General features: G+C 37.8%; 1 protein-coding gene across 1 annotated transcript in view; it reads right to left on the reverse strand.

Annotated features, from left to right (window-relative positions):
• CEP112 (centrosomal protein 112kDa) overlaps nt 1-17,980 on the reverse strand; it is a gene marked incomplete at its 3' end in the record, with an annotated part of 166,492 nt that overhangs the window by 55,516 nt on the left and 92,996 nt on the right. Inside the window, exon 20 of the mRNA XM_008941196.1 lies at nt 5,883-6,113. Coding sequence (XP_008939444.1) covers nt 5,883-6,113 — 231 coding nt within the window. The remainder of the gene's footprint in view (nt 1-5,882; nt 6,114-17,980) is intronic.

Here is a 17,980-nt window from a genome sequence, read left to right on the forward strand (position 1 = left end):
AGATACTATAAAGACAGATTAAACAATCTGTACTTCTTAAGCTAACATACATTAATTTTGCTATACAAATCCTTTCTCTTTTTAAAATAAATTTCTTTTTCTTGTTTTTCTAGGCTTTTGGCAATATTTTCCAACAAAGCCAAAGTGTTATGCTCATTTTTAATAATATTAATTGGTGAATCACTACCACCATGTTAGAAACATCCAAGAATCAAATTTAAGTAAAGGTACACAGACCCTACAACATAAAACCAACAAAAATATTGCTACTCTGGAACAGAGAGAAAATATAATAGACAATAGTTCTCAGATTACAATGAAAAAAGTTAAGAGACTCAGGGACAATCCAGCTCTTCTTGGTAAGAATTAGAGGCTGTTTAGATTATTCACAGCTAAGGCCTCAGAAAAAGAAATTATGTAATAGATTTAAACAAAACATTTTTAAATGTTAGTCTCCAAAAATGGCTAATATACAACAACTGAACACATTCAGCAAGGAGAAAAACATACATTTACATTATAATTAGACACCAGTTTAATGATATCATTATACTTGGGAAGAATACAAGACTGCATTTTATGGTTGACCTATTTGACCACACGTAAATAGCCAGAGTATTGCTGCAAGGAGTGTGAAAATAGTTCATCTAGATGCTCACAGAAATGGAGTTATCTATACTGTGGCTATTAGTGTCCAAGTTAATGAAGTGAAAGGTGTCATTCAGATCAAAGGCTCCATTATGCTAAGAAGTCAAAGCAGGAACCTACAGAATTGCTGCAGAGATGGTCTCGTTTCCAGGTTTTAGATATGGAGATGGAACCATTTTTGGTAGTTCATGGAATGTAGAATTGGCAGAGAAGAAGAAGATGAGAAAGACAGTATTTAACAAAGTAAGCTAATGGAAAGCATGCAATGCTTATGCTTTATGGGCTGAGGTTACTTAACTGCTTAGGGAAAACAGTATTTTGAATAGAGTATTCTCTTGGAGTATTCTCTTGAATCTCTGAAGATGCCATATTCTCTCCCTTCATCTTTTGTTTCTTTGCCAGTGCTGAACAGTGTGACATCATCTGTATGATGAGTATTTACCACAGTGCCAGAACAGATATTGTGAATTAAAGCTATTCCCCCATATGCAGTATGAAATATGCCTGAGGAGTACATCCAACTGGACTGCCTCCTCCTCGGGCTGTACTTGCTCATTAATCAGTCCAGCACCACAAAGCCTGATGCTAAAGGAAGGACTGAAATGCTCCATGGGGCATGTTATCAGGACGTTATTTGCGAAATGTATGCAAGCAGAAGTTGTTTAAAAATTAAGTATCCAATTATAGCACACTCTCTGCAGATTTTTTTTAAAAAGCCTCATTATAAAAATTTATTACTATCTATTATGTAGAATAGTTAGTCAAGGAAGTGGCCACTTTCAGAATGACCTTGACCTTGAATTCTTCAGGCATTTCAGTTTTATGTGGACTTCTCTCCAAAGGTGGAGTGATTGTAACAGGTATAGACTAGAAAACATTGCTAAATGTCAGGTTTGATTTAACATAACAGAGATCTCAGAGAAACAACTAACAACTACAACTAACTGCTACAATTTGCACAGCTCTGGCCAAGTTCCACGCCACCCTGGAGTCCCACCTTACAGAGTGAACTGTTTCACAACTGAAATCAGAAAGAATTGCAGTCCAGAAACTAAAGTGCTCAAGTCTATTTTTTTTTTTTTGACTACAGTTTCATCCTGTAATCAAATATCAAGTGCATTCAGTACAGTCAATACACAAAAATGTAAATTACTTCTCCACAAGAAAAGCAGCACTGAAAAGGAATTAGATGTTCCTGGAACCTGCATAAAGATGAATCAAAACATCCATTTAAATATAGAAACAAGTCAATAAAAAGCTAAATGTTGAAAATTATTTAGAGAAAGGAAAAAAAAAAAAATTACCCAACCCTTTTTCTCCCACTCTAATTTACTCATGTGTCCTGTTCAAAGAGAGCTTTTTATGAGATATTTTCAGTGTTCCAAGGTTGCTTCCTCTGAGCATTGTTAGCATGTCTACTGATCTGCTCGGGTCAAGTTTTCTGAACACTCATTTTCTTTGCCAAGAAAATACCACAGCTGAACGTTACAAACAGTTGGGTTAGCCAAGCTTCACATCTGCACGCACTTAGAAATGCAGTTTGGCTCTTGCTTTTAGTAATTTCTGGCCAACCTGAAAATGCTCATAAGCTTTGTACCATCCGTTACACCTGGCTGGTTAGTGTTCAGGCAGTAAGTGCTGCTGATGCAACCTCCAGCACACCTCCCTCCCTGCTGAAACGAGGCACCCGTGGAGCCTAACTACAGTTCTACATATTCTTTAACATATTTCTTAAGTAGTTTATGTTTCATTGAGCATGACTTAAAAAAAAAACAAACAAAAAATCATCACATCAGAAAATGCTATAATCACTTGATATAATAAAATGCGAGCCAAAGAAATCTATACTTTAAAAGTTAATCAAAATCTTTATGATTGAATATGAGTGTTCTTCTGAAATAGCTAAGATTCCTTAATTAATAGACAAGAAATAATTTGGAGATATTCTCAAGGCATTTTTATGTTACAGACAGATAACAGAGATTGTGAAAGTGCTGAAGTCCTAAGAACATGATAAGTACTGTTTCAAATTCTCTATGCCATCATCTTGAATTTTTGCCTGATTTATGTCCAGCATGGCTTATGTGACCTTAAGGACATTAAAATTTGCTATCTTTATCTGATTAGGTGATTTTGTGTTCTGATACAGCTATCATGTTATGTCTTAAAAGGTGAGCAATGAGGTGATTGTGTGTGATCAGGCTGTGGCACCTGATCTAGCAGAAAGTAAGGCTGAAGATTGGTCTTGTTCCAGAGAGAACCTCTGCATCACATTACCCAGCACATGCTGAGCTGCTCTTGTACCACCCTCAGCTCCATTTCTCCATACCAGGCTGGTGATAAGGACCTTGCTTACAGAAGTCTTCTGATCACAGTTCACGTAGAGTCCTTGTCACCTTCTCCACCAGCTCAAGGGGCAGCACTTGGCACAGAAAGGTCTTGGAGGTGCCCAACTGCTCCACACCAGGTTCAACACTACTCATCATGTGCAAGAAAGTAGTTAATTGAAAATCATAGCTGCAACAGGGAAGGTCAGTGAAAAATGATGGACTTTTCCCTTTATTATTGTTATTTCCACAACAGACACCAGGTGCAATTTTCCTGCAGCACAGGTTACACAGCCCCACGTGGCAATCTGCTCAGTATGTTCCCATCTATCATTCCTGATTGAGAGATTCACTAACTGTCAAAAGGTATTTGCTTTTAGAATCACAGGTTCAAAAACATTATCGTACTATGTTTACTGAGCAACTTTCTGGCACTGGATGCTGTGATCATTACCCAAATGAATCAACTAAAACATTTCAATAAACAACATGCTGGCTTTAAAGTTGAGATCTTTAAGCGACAGAAGACTGTAAGCCTCACTAAATTAAATTGTGTCCTTACACATTGAAAAGCTGTCTACAAAATACAAGAAATATTTAGATGTCTAGTGGTCTCACAATGAAAATTGCTCCTCTGTCTTTGTCCCTCACTCTCCCCCTTCCCACCTCCACTGCAGCAGGACTATGGGGAGGGAGATACAATATGAATCATAGAAATCCTATATGTCCACCTACCCATTTCTACCTCCATATTTCTTTTCACTTAAGTATTAGCCATTTCTTTTGCATTTCATCATGTCCACATGAAGAACAGTCCAAAACTGCACAAAGCACTCCACACAAAAATCAGTATTACTCACAAAAGAGACCTCAGAGGAATGAGATCTGTCACTTGGTAATGGACTGACCTTCAGAATACCTGAACAGTCATCTGTTCCAAGACTTAACACTGAAATTCAGCTTCCCCTTGGATTTTTAAGCAATCTTTAAAGAAGTGGCAGGAAAAAAAAGTTAACTTAGAGGCCAAATTTGTCTCCCATATTGTCCTAAATTTCAGGGTGACAAGATTTACTAGAAAAAAAAAAAAAATTTTTAAAAAAACAATTTCAAGACTCATACTGCAATTAAGACACCTTTTTTTCCTTCCCTTGGATAAAAATCTCCTTCATCAAAGTTCTCTGAACTTGAATAGGATCAAGATTTGTACTAACTTAGCTGAAACTGTAACTTTTGAGCTTTAAATGGAGTTTTCCCCCTAAGCTACTTTGACTTCTGGACTCGGTGACCAATTTCCACAGGTCTACATTTGGAAGACAGAAACAAAGCAGAATGGTCTATGGTGATTTGAAGGTAGGTAGTGCAAAGTATTCTCACATGGCTGTGAAAGACTTCCCAACAGAGGTATTTGTTTTTCTCCTATCTGTTACTCAACATGTGCTCTTCTGATTAGAGGTAAAAATAGGGAAGTAGGTTAAATTAAAAAAAAAAAAATTAAATAGCAGTTAATATAGCTTAAAATTAGTAATTTTTAAAAAAAAAAAAAAAAAAGGTGCTGCATCCGGCATTATTTTGGATTTGAACACAGTGAGTTACTTAATCTAAACAAAAAAAATATTTCTGACAGAAACGACAATTCAAGACTATTAAAGATATTGCTCTATGAAGGATTATTTGTAACTTTAATTTGAGGATGTAAAGAAGTTAACTTTTCTTTTGCTATACTACACATGTAAAAAAAAGATCAAAGAAAGAAAAGAATTGAGATTCAAATTCCATTTTTAAGCAAAAATGACAATGTCTTCCTGAGTTAAAATTAATCCTTTAATGATGAATTTCAAAGGTTTAAATACTTTCTGTGACCTTGGCTTTAAATAATTATGCCAAGCGGAGCTTTCCTTACATTCAGAAAAGATTCTGAATTGTTGATCACAGCCATTTTAATGGCTTCAGGCTGGCTGATTTCCAACATAATCCTCCAAATGCTGTTTAAAATTACAGACCAAGAACCTGACGCAGGTAAATGAACTGTCACTTTCACAAAGGCTGTTCAAGCAGTATAGGCAGATTGTTAATTTGTGCCACTGTACATCGCTTTGCAATAAAATGTATGATTTATTACATTAAGGCATATAAAAAGATACTTCAACAACTATCTGCTTACATATACACAGGGTCTACCATAAATATTAAGTAGGGTTTTTTTAGTTTAGCTTTTGAAATAAAACTCACATGGTTTAGCTCCTGTCATCTCTAACGTGGTGAAACACTTGAATTCAAGACACTGGCACGAGGGGATGCTCAGCCAGCGCTGATGAGCAGGCAGAGACCCCACTGCACAGAATGGGGAGTGAAGTCTTGATGTATCTGAAACAATTTCTGTTTTCAAGCTTTCCACACAGTCCTTGCTCACCTGATGCACACAGGCAAATGCAGACCAACCATTGTTAGCAGCTAGACCCAATTTCCTTGTAGCTTTAGCCTGAGCTTCTCCTTCCTTAAGAACTCACCCTCTTTTTGAGGGAGAAAAACCTTGGTAAGACAGAACCGCCTTTTCGACTCCATCTCTTCCAGCAAAGGAAAGGGATTAGCCTAGTCCTTGGCTGGCTTTGCCTTTGAAATCACCCAGATTTTTAAAGTCACAAGGACCCCACTCCCCAGGGCTGGAAGGTGCTGCCCCAGCAGCATACCTGGGAACGGCCGCGGCCTCCGCACGTGCCAAGAGAAGCCTTTCATTAGAGACCTCCAAAACTTTCCACCCTCCTGCCGTGACGGAGGCATCCAATCTGTTTTTTCAACTCGAGTGACCTCTAAACACTTTTCCTCAGTGAAACTTTGCTTCTCTGACTTTTGGGGTGATTGCTCCCCTTCTGCCATGCCACGAGAAGCAGCCCTGTGTGAACCTCTTACCTTGTCCAAGGCTTTCTCCGTTTCTGCCGCGTGTATCTTTTTCAGGTCTAATGCCATCTTCTCCGCCTCCACTTTCAGTTTATTCAGTGCTGCCTCGTGGTCCCGAGCTGTCCTCTGCTTCTGCTCTTCCCACTGACCATTCAGCTCCAGCAGCTGCTGCGTCCGCTGAGCATTGACCTGAATCAGCTCTTCCTTCAGCTTGTGGATTTGGTTCTCCATGTCACAGATAACCTGAAATAAAGAACAAACAAAGTAAAACAAACAAAGAAACAAACACCCCAAGAACACTACAAAACTAAATCCACTTGATTTTCTCAGACAAGCTGTTAGCTGGGGTAGGGAGCAGGCTGGGAGGATTCTCTATCTCTTTTCTTGGTCTCTCTTACTGCTCTTCTCCTCTTTGTAGGTGCAGTTAAACACAGCTCCCCCTTGCCCAAATCATGGATGGAGCAAGATGTACCTTTTTGGAAAGGTTGCCCCCAAAGGTGAAGAAATTTAGTTTGTGGTATATAATCAATATGTATAATGCCATGCCTTTTGTTGTTTTTTTTTTTTTTTTTTCCCTTTGCCCTTAAGAAATGACCTGCAACCTTTTAATTAGATGTTAGTGTATCATCAATCATTTATCAATCTCTGCTACAGATTTCAGACTGTATTTTGTCATAACGTGCACCAGGAACGTATCAAAGAGTGTCCTTTGGGTGAGGGAACTGGAGCACGCCGAGAGAGGATGACACAGGCTGGTGCAGAGAACCCTTAAGACTCTACAAACACACTATAGATAAGACACACAACCTTCAAAACTGAAGACAGAGTCTTCAGAACCCACAACCATCTTTTAAGTGATCAGAGGTCCTTGGGAGCCAGCTCAGAGCCTGCCCTCCACGGAGGCACTTGAAAGGCTGAGGAATGAAAGGTGCACGTGGTAAAGGTGTGTTACTCCTCAAGTACACAGCATACACATTGCTACTCTACAGCAGCAGCAGGTGTACGGTTATTCCTGTAGATTTACACTTGCACATAACTCCTCTTAGTTACTTTTCTAACTGCATTTCTTCTGCAGCTTCTTAGCTGAAGTGCAGGACACTGCACGTGGACATGAAACTGGTGGAATTGCAGCTAATTGCCATGTAGGACATTGCAAGCACATGTATGTTTTCCTTCATAAATGTAATTCTGAAAATGAGCACTTTCACTAAAACTCACAAAGTATTTCTCCCTTTTTTCCTCCCTGCTTCACAAGTAACTTTGCAGTTGCTTGGAATTCTTTAATACAGAATGTGATAATAATGAGATGAGAAATGTATGTTCCACTGAACAGATGTAGGGGATTCAGCTCAAGCTTATTAAAGGTTTCATGAGAAAATCTGATAAAAATTACTGTATATTTAAAGATCCCATTGCCCTGGAACACCAGTTACTGATTCTAGAGCTCTGAACTGATCTCTCTCTCCAGCTACAATTTTTCTTATTCAGACATTTTAATATACTGTCTGTATTTAGCTAAACCATCTATTTGCAGTCTCTGAGAACCACATTACTACAAATCTTTGAAAAAGAAACATTCATTTCTGACCAAAGTTGGGAAATGAGTGACTATCAGATATACTGCCTTGGACATTAATATCCCAAGACAGATTGTTATAAATGCTGTGATCTGAGAGAGAAAAATTGAGGCTTGAAATTTTGCCTGTTTTCTTCAAACTATTTAACCTACATGGTGTAATAAAAGCCATGCTGTCTCCCCTCAAACCTCCCCTTGCGTTCTTCAACTATCACAGCTGTAATATGCATTAAATAATATTAACCACCTCAGAAACATATCTCAGGGCTGACTTTAGCTTCCATGCTTTCTTAATTACTCCTTGGCATTATTTCCCTCTATGTCAAAGGTAAAGTTTTCTGTGTGTATGCGTGGAGATGGAATGAGAACATCGTTTGTATACAGAAGTATAACACAGGCCACATACTTCAGCTCTAACAGCAATATCTCAAACATATGTTTCCTATAGTGTAATCTGCACTAGATCCTTTCCTTCCTTTTCTGATCTTTTCCTCTACATGTTTAATTTTTTATTAAATCTGTACACAGACTAAAAATGTAAAGTATATTTTAGTATATAATTATAACCTACGATATACTTTTATAATTCTTTCAGAAAATAATTTCACCTCAAGATCATAAAAAAATGATAGTCTGGCTTTTATTTAACCAAGAAATGCTTTGTCAGTGAGGATAAGAGCCACAATTTCTGTAGCATGATACGCTCTGAGTTCTTAAACATATAAAGCATCTGGGATTTTTAATAGCTGTTTCAATGCAAGTCCTGCCTGGAACAGTAACATTTATCTTCTAATCTGTGAGAGCTCCTCCTAAAAGCTCATTCCCCTTTTACTACCACCCTCTTTTTTTTCCCCCCTGATTTTTTATAACAACAACAAAAAAGTCGAACTTCCTTACACTTCTTTTTCCCAGTATAAGTGAAACTAAGATATTACATTTCTCAGAAGTTTCCTTAAAAGTTTGATAAAATATTTAGGATAGGAATCCAAGGCTAACTTCTTCTAATACAGGGAAAATTCATCCATAAATCATATTACAAGTCAAAATAGAGACTAAGTCAATTCCTGAATCAACTGTTACATCTTTCTGCTTTACTTCATTCTATGTTCAGTAATTCTAACACAAAGCCATCAGAAAATGAAATAGAATATAACATTTTCTACTGCCACAGGGAAAAAGTAACAGCTCTGAGCCTTCAGATTCTAGACTAGGGAGCCAAAAGACAGTGGGCTGAATGTTATAGGTAAAGTAACATTGATTAATATGCAAAGGAGCATTAACGTTGGACCTAATAGATGGCAAAAGGAGATTTGGTTCTATTAGGAAAGAAGAAAGAATCTGAAGACGGGGTGATGGCAGCGAAACTAATATGATTAAAGGAGTCCTTTTGGAGTAACTTCACTGCTGGTAAGATGATGTTAAGAGACATCTAATCTCTCCAAAGTGACTGGAAAAAGCTTAGATTGGGGATCACAGACACAGTTCTTGCCAATTACTTCAAAATAAGTCTAGTTCTCACAGCCAGATTATTTTTTCCCACAAACAAAGTCACTGGCAGAAGCAGCTTACGACTGAACAACTTGCTGCATAAGACAACTTTGTGTGACATGGATGTCCTCAAACTGCTACAGGGAATGAATCCCAAACTCTCCATCACTAAGATCACTATTCCACATGCCAGGTTTAATAGACTATTATTAGACTTAAGCATAGGCAAATTAGTACTACTAGGAAAAAAAAAAAAAGATGACATAATTCCCACTTGTGAAAAAGCCCTGAAATATAAAACTTAAGAGCAACTGTTTTTTCTGAACAATTCAGTGGAAAAACGGAAGATGCAATTACCAAATCTCACTTCTCAGGCCTGAGATCTGAAGGCAGGTTGATTGTTCGGTTTCTTTGTAAAATTGAATCCTTTTTCTCAGCACTGGTTTCTAAAAATCTTTTTCTGGCTGCTCAGATGTATGTTTGTGGACCATGCCTACCAAATTGTTTGCATGGTCCAAGCGATAGCTTGAGTACCAGAGCTGCTGTGACCAGTCCACATGGAAGTAACCTCTCCACCAAAGCAAATTATTCTTGTGCTAAACATAAGGCTTAAACATAAGAAATAAAGACTTCAGAGTATAGAGTAGGTTCTAAATCTTATTCCTAACTTGCTGCCTTTCATGGACTAAAATGTTACAGTCTCTATTTCAATTGCATAGGTAAAAGTAAATGAAATAAAAGAGATCTGTGTCCTTTTTACTAAGGGTGCAGAAGTCCACAGTGATTCCACGGGATGGCCCAAACAAGAATGCATTTTGTAAAATCACTACTAATCCACACACAGGAAAACAAATAGAAAGAAAACACTAGCACAGTGTATCCCAAACAGAACAAAAATACAAGTATCAAACCAGTGTGACAGGGTAGAGGTTTCACATGGAATTTATATAGCATATTTGTATGTGCATCTATGTATGTATGACAGTCCCATAGCTGAGGAAACTGCTAGCTGAGATGGTGATTTCTATTTCTGTTTCAAAGGAATAACTTAAAATTCTAACTAAGAATATCTATGCTGAAATAGTGTCATAAAAAGGGTGGGTCATAAGCCCACAGTAATATGCCTGTAGGGAAAAAAGACTTGAAAGAAAAAAAGAAGGTTGCTCACTCACTTTGGCCTATTTAAAAAGCCAATAAATGTACTGTATGTTATTTGGAAGGAAAACATGTGCTCTTAATTTTAAAAAGTAAATTGCACAAGAAAACATGAAGTTGGCAAAAAGTTTAAATTAAAATCCATTGCTGAGGTCTGAAACTTTGGTACAGCTACAAGCAGCAGTGATGTGACTGAATGACTACAATCTAATTAAAAAAAAAAAAATACCCTTTATTTTGCAGGATTTTCTTCTTCCAACCCATGAAGCATCTACTTGGATCAGTTTCTAAGGAAGAGGCTGAAGCATGACTGCATCTTTTATACTCACAGTGACGGAATACCTGGACTTCACTGTCTCCCTCTCAATGCATTACACACCAAACCACATCCACGCCAGCACCATACTCAGCTTCAAACAGTGTTGAGTTTAGTGACTCTTTAAACAGAGTCACAAAAACAAGACAATGCAGACTTGGGATCAAACCCACTCTGAACGTACTCCCCAAGGCTCAGATCTAGAATCATTTATTTAGGTGTTGCTTCAGCAGTTTTTACAGTAAGTGACCAACATCTCCCAGCAGATATCTGGGAACCAACAAAACAAAAACCCCAAAAAATCAACAAAAGCCCCTAAAAAACTTTCAGCAGGTTCCACGGACTTAGAGCTCAGACATGAACTGTTAGGTTAGATGATCACAATGATCCCTTCTAGAATAATAACCTAAAATATTGTCCTCTAAGTAGCAGCTCTATTTGAACCACCGATATGCAGCTTCTGCCTCTGTGTGCCAAGAGGCTTCCTCAGCATTTCCTCAACTGGAAGAGCATTAAAATTAGCACATGCTTTCAACAGTGCATGACGTGAAACCATCAGCTGAACCCTTCTGAAAGGGAGATTTGTTTCTTTGTGTCTTGTTACGCTGGCGTGATGTGACAGAGATGGATGAGGTACACATAACATTTGTTATTGGGTAGTGGATTATTTTTGAAAGGAGATCAGTCCAGTCAAGGGAAAGGAAGTCTGTAGTAAAAACAAATCTCACTTTGATGATGAAGAATTAAAAGGAAAATAAGGAACAAAGTAGAAACACCCAGTGATTCAGTGGTGACAATGAGTCCCTTTTTACCCAGAATCAGTGCAACATCCCAGAAGAGGTGGATGAAGGATCTCATCCCACTTAGACAGAAACTAGTGGCATATTTACTGTAAAATAACTTAGAAGGGATTATCTGTGGGAAGTGGGAATCTGAACTACTTTTGGTTTCTTATTACCAAACAAAGCTTTATGAAGTGCTGAGAAACAGATAGTACAAGTTTCTCTACCCTCACTAAAAGAAGCAATGCATCTAACACAAAAGAATGCTGAAAAAGTAAACAAATATTGTTTGCAGCTCTAAGCTTAGATGAAGGTGAAGCCATAAGAACTTCAAAGATGTGTAATGCTGATTTGTGTTTAAAACAAAATTTGTTTATATAATATGAGTCTTACTACTGTAGTTTCAGCAAGTCAAAACAACCGGCCTCACACTTGACCCCATCCTGGTTTTAGGGAACTACACCCTTGATTTTTACCCTTAAGAGATAAAAGAAGCAGCCAAGGGTCAGGCACAGTCCTAATGGCTCTCTGATCTTTTTGTCCAAGAAGCACCCTACTGAGTTGGACTCACTGGTCCCAGTGTACTTGCTCTTCTCTGTGCCAGATGAATTTCAACTGGCCAGTTCAGCCAGTGGCAGCTGTATGTGTGGATGCTTTTGCAACACCACAAAGATACAAAGGGTACACAGCAGTGCTGAAAGAGGAATCTTTTTGTTTAAGCTACAATCTAAACCTAAAGATATAGCAAATCTCAACTCGCACTTGAAAATAATTTTGATTTAGCAAGAACCATTAAAATTTAGTAACTCAAGCTTTTAATGCGATCTTCTAAATTCTATAATTAACTAAATCATATCCATTTAAGTCAAATCTATTTTCTATACCATAGAAATCTCAATTAAACTATGTTATCCATTTTTTCTTGTAATATTGACAAATTGCTGATTTTACTAGTCACAAATCCTTAAAAAGATAGATTTGATTTGCAAAGAAAACTACTCCTGCAAATGTCACGCACATTATCACATGGGTAATGATGTGGCAGAGTGCAAATTAACAGGGATAAGTAATAAACAGCTATTTAGCTTTCACAACACAACCTATTACACTGTCAAGTTTAAATGCCTTTTGGGTAAGAACACATAGGCCAATAAATATGGTAATTAAGCCAGCAGATAAATTAAATGGTGTGAAATGAAGTGAAAATGAACAACAGTTCAATGATCTACAGGTTGGTCTCACCTCCTAAAAGCACTGATCAAATCATGGGGCTGTGCAAGTTCTTCTGGGAGCAATGAGCTCTACCAGCACCACCATAATGATAAGTAGTCCTGAGCAGTAGTCTAGTACTTCCTGGAAATACTAAAATATCAGCTAAGTTAAAACTCCAGTACTCAAAGAGATGTATTTTCTTCTATGCTTATAGAGGTTTTTGTGCATACTGAAGTGTTCTCACTCTTGGGGGAAACAAATTCTGTCCTTAAGGTTGATGCTATTGCACAACTTAACTAGAAGGCATCTTTATCCTGTGTATCTCTACATTGCAGTGAGGGGGTGAAGTTATTAATACATTCATCAATCAAATGTTCACAGTTTATAAATCAGGCTGTATAACATCAAGTTCAGGTCTTTTCTTGTAGGAAAACTGTTAGACAAACCAAAGTTGTACGTGCTAACCCACACAGCACATAGAGCAGCAGTTCTCTGGACTCAGATGAATGTTCAGTGTCAAAAAAACTTAGAGGCAGTGCAGATGGCAGCCACAGTGCTACAGGAAAATGCTGCTCAGCAGTGCAAAATCTGAATCCCCACATTACAGGGCTTACGCTGAGGTCGATCTACTCCATCTCAAGGCAATCCCAGCTTTTCTCACCTTTGCAAATGTACCTCTGACAGCTCTTTTGAAAATATCCACTAGGACTTGTAAAGTGAGGTACCGAGCTGCTAGCTTACATGTTTGTTCTATTAAATTTAACAGCATTAAGCAGCTTTTAAAATCAAGTCTCCTTTGTAAGATTCTTACTTGGAATGTTTCAGCAAGTTGCATGCTCTGAAAAATGCCTCTAATATTTCTGAATCTGATAAAAGTATATTCTACTAACTTTGCTTAATTGCTATCTACTAAGGTGTTAGTTAGGGGTAGGGTTTAACATTGCCCTACCTGTACAGTGCTGCTGGAGGCTAAACATCACTTTTCTGCATCCTCAAACCATGGTCAACTTCCCCTCCTGCCCCAACTCCTGCACTTAACATAGTCCCCAAAAAAGCCCAGCACCCTTCAAGATTGGATTTTGTTTCTTAGTAATGTTCTTGCTGTATCTTGTCTGCTCTTGTTCTAGAGCATTACCCTGAAACATGAGGGAAGTGTTGATTCATGAAGAACATTCTGCTTAGCTCCATTTTCAATAAAATTAATGAAAAGAGTCTATTCAGGTCATTCCCCTGGAGAAACTTGCTTGGGAAACATTTCCACAGGTAATCTAAACCCCAAACTGCTCCTTAACTTTCATATATACTTCTGAAGGCTGGAAAGAAATATGCAGGACACAGGTATCAAAATGCCAGTAGGAAAAGTTACACTGAAAGGATTGTCACTGTCCTTGCTTCTACATGTGACTACAGATTAGTGCTAGGCAAAACACAAATTTTGATTTTATTTTCCAAAAGCAGTGCACTGAAATAGATCTGGACTTTTAAAGAAGCCAGTTAGCTGCCTAAATCCCATGTAATGTAAATGGCACTCAAGCTACAAACTACTGGGCTTTAACCAAAAAAAAAAGGGGGGGGGAAGAGGGAGCTAGAGAAAGAAAATCAGACGTCCATTTGAACAGCTCCACAAAGAGCTTAAAATTAATGGAGCTTATTTTGATTTCTTAATTTACATAAGTCCATTTGATTCTAATTTAGTTAAGAGCAGCTAGAAAGCAGAACTTCATATAGGCTGGTTATTGTCACTGCCTTCCTAACAAAATGGGTTTTAGTCAAATGGAAGAACCTCAAACCTACATGTGTAACTAAACAATAGAGTGCACTGGTGAGTGAAAGGATTACTTACCAAGTAAAAATTGAGATAAATGTAAATAAATTTTCCATTTAAGTTCTAAGACCTGGAAGGCTTGGTTGGCCCTCTTCTCTGGAAGACAGATCCAGAAGAGTTTCTTATTACCTGATTTACTGTATTTGCTTTGAAACAGATGAGTGAGTCAAACATTAAACCATCCAGCCTTCCTTCTCTCTTTTTATCTGATGAAAGAAGTGTTCACATTTGTATTTTTCTTTGTACCAACAAAATAACTTGAATACAACTACTAAGGAGACCTACTTGGAAAGGACTAGTGGAGGGCTCATTTCCTTCTGTCTTTCTACTCACTTTAACAGAGACATTCAACTTGGCACCAAACAATCTATGTAACTGCACTAAAGTAACTTAAGTATGATGGAGATTAAAAAAAGCCCAACAACTATAGCCATAAATTCCTGTTTAATGGAGTGAACCCCTAAAATGACTTGTAAGAGTAGAATATACATCAAATACAGAGCAGCTAAAAAATAAAAATCTATAGCTAATACCAGGTTGGTTGCATCATACAAAACATAGCAACATATCCCAAAATGATGACTGATGAAAATGACACCAAACGTGTTTAGTCTTCCCTGTTTGCCTTTATGAAAAAATACAGAGCTTTCCTTTCTCTATTTCAGGATGTGAAAGGAAAATATTCCTTTTGGATTAACGTTAAATCTATAGTCAGTTCTAAAACAACAGTAGAGCAAAACATGTTCTGAAAGTGAAGAAAAACTGCTGATATTTAAGGAAGGATAGGACCTCCCTGCAATGGAATACAGAAACAGAGGCTAGAGATCTCTGCAGTGAACTGTGAAGGACTGCTCTTCATTCTGATAGACTATTTCTGTGTCCAGCATCCCCTAAATCAAAGCTTTTAAAAAACATTTGCATTTAAATTTTCCACGTATTAAATTTAAAAGCATTAACATTTCCTGAACAACATGTAATTCTGATTTAAATGAAGACATGCTGCATTACAGATTCAAGGATTACTACAGATTACTTCATCTATATGAGGCAGAAAAATTAAACGTATTATAATTCCTAATTTGTCCCCAGTGTTTTCTTTTCTCTGTTCACTAATGAAAAGACTTAACTGCAAGTAAAAAAGCCAAAATAACCCCACCCTGGAAATAAAAAAAACAACAAAACAAAACAAATCCTCACCAAAAAACCCACCCAGAAGAGCATCACTCCTTTGTCTTTCGGATGTGTTTGTTTCAATTACTGCTTGGAACACATACACCTTTTGAATATTGCAGAAGTTTTACCTCACACATCCCAGAAGGGTTTTGTGGTGACTGTAAAGGAAGAGGAATTGGTTGCAAAACATGTCAGGACAAACTTAAGGCAAGATGCAGATACAAGGCCTAAGAAATAAGTTCTTCATGCATAAAGTATCTCCCGTCTTCAACTTCTGAAGTTGGTACTTGTAGAAGTGAAAACTTTGGGCACTACCTCCTGTGCAGCTCATCTGCCACAACTGTCTCCTCAACAGCCACCTGAGGGACTTGAGGAAGATTTGAAGTTCATGCTACTGTCCAAGCTCTGCCCTGACTGACAATCAAGGTGAAAAAGATAATTTTTTCAAAATTCCAGCACAAGCACAGGAAGCCAACTAAGGAACTAAGGCTGCTTTTCTTCTCTGGGCTGATGACTGAAGATGACTTAAACACACCAGCCTGTGTGTACTGTTCTGCTCCACTGAAGAATCTAATTCACCAGGAAACTCTCTCATTACTGATGTCATGCTGCTATATTGAAGATGACAGTCTTTAACTAAGCATGAAGTCCTCATTCTAGGTCTCATGAATGGCAATATGTGTGGGCAGAAATCCTGAAATCCAGTAGCTTTAGAAATAAAAACTATGCCACTGACAAGTTTAGACTTTAAAGAAATAATCAGCTTCTAACTTTCAAAACCCTCCTAATTTCTGTAAGGCAGCAACAATAGTTGCAGTATTTCTGATAATTAATGAGTTATGGTAAATTCTTCTCTGTGTGTTTGCTGCTTACACAAATAAGATGCAGAATTACAGACACATGCAGCTTTCGACTTGCTGCTTTTTGAAATCAGCTCCTAATGGGAAGAGGCATATTCTAGTTCACTATCTTTAGTGTCAATCCTTACACCAAACAGATAAATTTGTCACTTCCCTCCAAGGATGAAAAAAAAAAAAGGAGTAAAGGAAGTCTTTACTCCAACCTAGGCATTAGGTTGGAGTCAAGACATCAGCTGATGGTCCCTGCTCTCTACCTGGTGCACACACATACAAGCTGACACCAATTCTCTGCACCTTCATGCTCAAGTGCTGGTTTCATTATTCCCATCATCTCAACAGCAGCTCCTCTGAGTTCAGAGACCTTTTGGAAGCATCCTGCTCCACAGCTGCCAGTTCAGAAAGACCACAAGATCAATCACATGATGATCTGTACAAAATAAATGAAAATTGTGTGCCTAACATTTCTTTTCTTGGCATCGAGAGTATTTTTGGCTCAGTATCTTCCTCTGGCACCTTTACATTGATCTCTACCCTTTTCATCCTGCTCAGTTTGTCCTTGAATTGAGTTGATGCCACGTCGTTTTCTGAATGACAAATAGGCCACTGCATCCTGGGGCAGGAATTTCTTCAGATTTATTTATGCAACTGTTTTGAATCTACTGTACTTTGAATAAATATTAACATACAGTTCAAATGTGAAATCTAAACACGTACTAAACACACAAATTCTATGAAATACAAGTAAAATAATCCATCAAATACATCCATTTATATAGGTCTATATTTATATTTACTACCCACCCTTGCTGCAGAAAAATAAAAAAGAAAAACAACCTCAAAATTCCATTAAGATATTGGGAACAATATATTACTCCCAAACTGAATACTCTGGCAGGGAACAATGATTGTGGGAAGAACTTGAAGGGGAAACTGTTGGCTGGAGGCAGAGCACCAGAATGGAGCAGTCTCCCTTCTGCACAACAGTGAAGCACAGTCCTTTAGGAGGACAATGTTTGCAGACTTTTGAAATCCAGTGCTTTTACTTTTTTGGAGAGCATCATTGTTTTCAAGGACACAATCTTATTATGTAAAAGTAAGAAATCATAACTATGCACCACGTTTTTGCTAACATGTAGCGCAAAGACCAGGAAACTATTATACAAATTATTTCTGGAATACCATGAGGTGGTGTTTTTGACAAATGGCATCTGATGCATTTGTTGAGACAGAGATTTCAGTTTTCTCCATATGCACGCCTAATTACCACATTAATGAAGGCTATTACTATAAAAAAATAGCAAGACTGCCTCTGCTAAACTCACGCAGAGAAAAACAAACATTGTCTTCCATATAAATGACTACATTAGAAGCCATTACTGATTAATGCTGTGTATTCTCTCTCAGCCTCTGATGCAAAGGATGCCAAAGAAATGTTATCACAAGGGTTTGTTTGCACAGCTTTAGAAATGATAGCAATCTACTAAGTATCCAACACAATATTCAGGTAGAGCAGGTAAGAATTAATTGGTACCTTCCTCCCCCTCCCGAATTTCAGATGCTGGAACTGTTTTTGCCTTTATTGAACCAGCTCGGCCTAGACTAGCTTGTCCCGCAGTGACATGTATATTGAATACAAATCAGACAGCATAGCTTTAAATCTGTGTTGCAGCTCTCATTTCCAATTCGAGAACTGTACTATAATCATAAGCTTCTGGTGGATGAA

This window comes from Merops nubicus, unplaced genomic scaffold (genome assembly GCF_000691845.1).
Source record: "Merops nubicus isolate BGI_N331 unplaced genomic scaffold, ASM69184v1 scaffold1085, whole genome shotgun sequence".
NCBI lineage: Eukaryota > Metazoa > Chordata > Aves > Coraciiformes > Meropidae > Merops > Merops nubicus.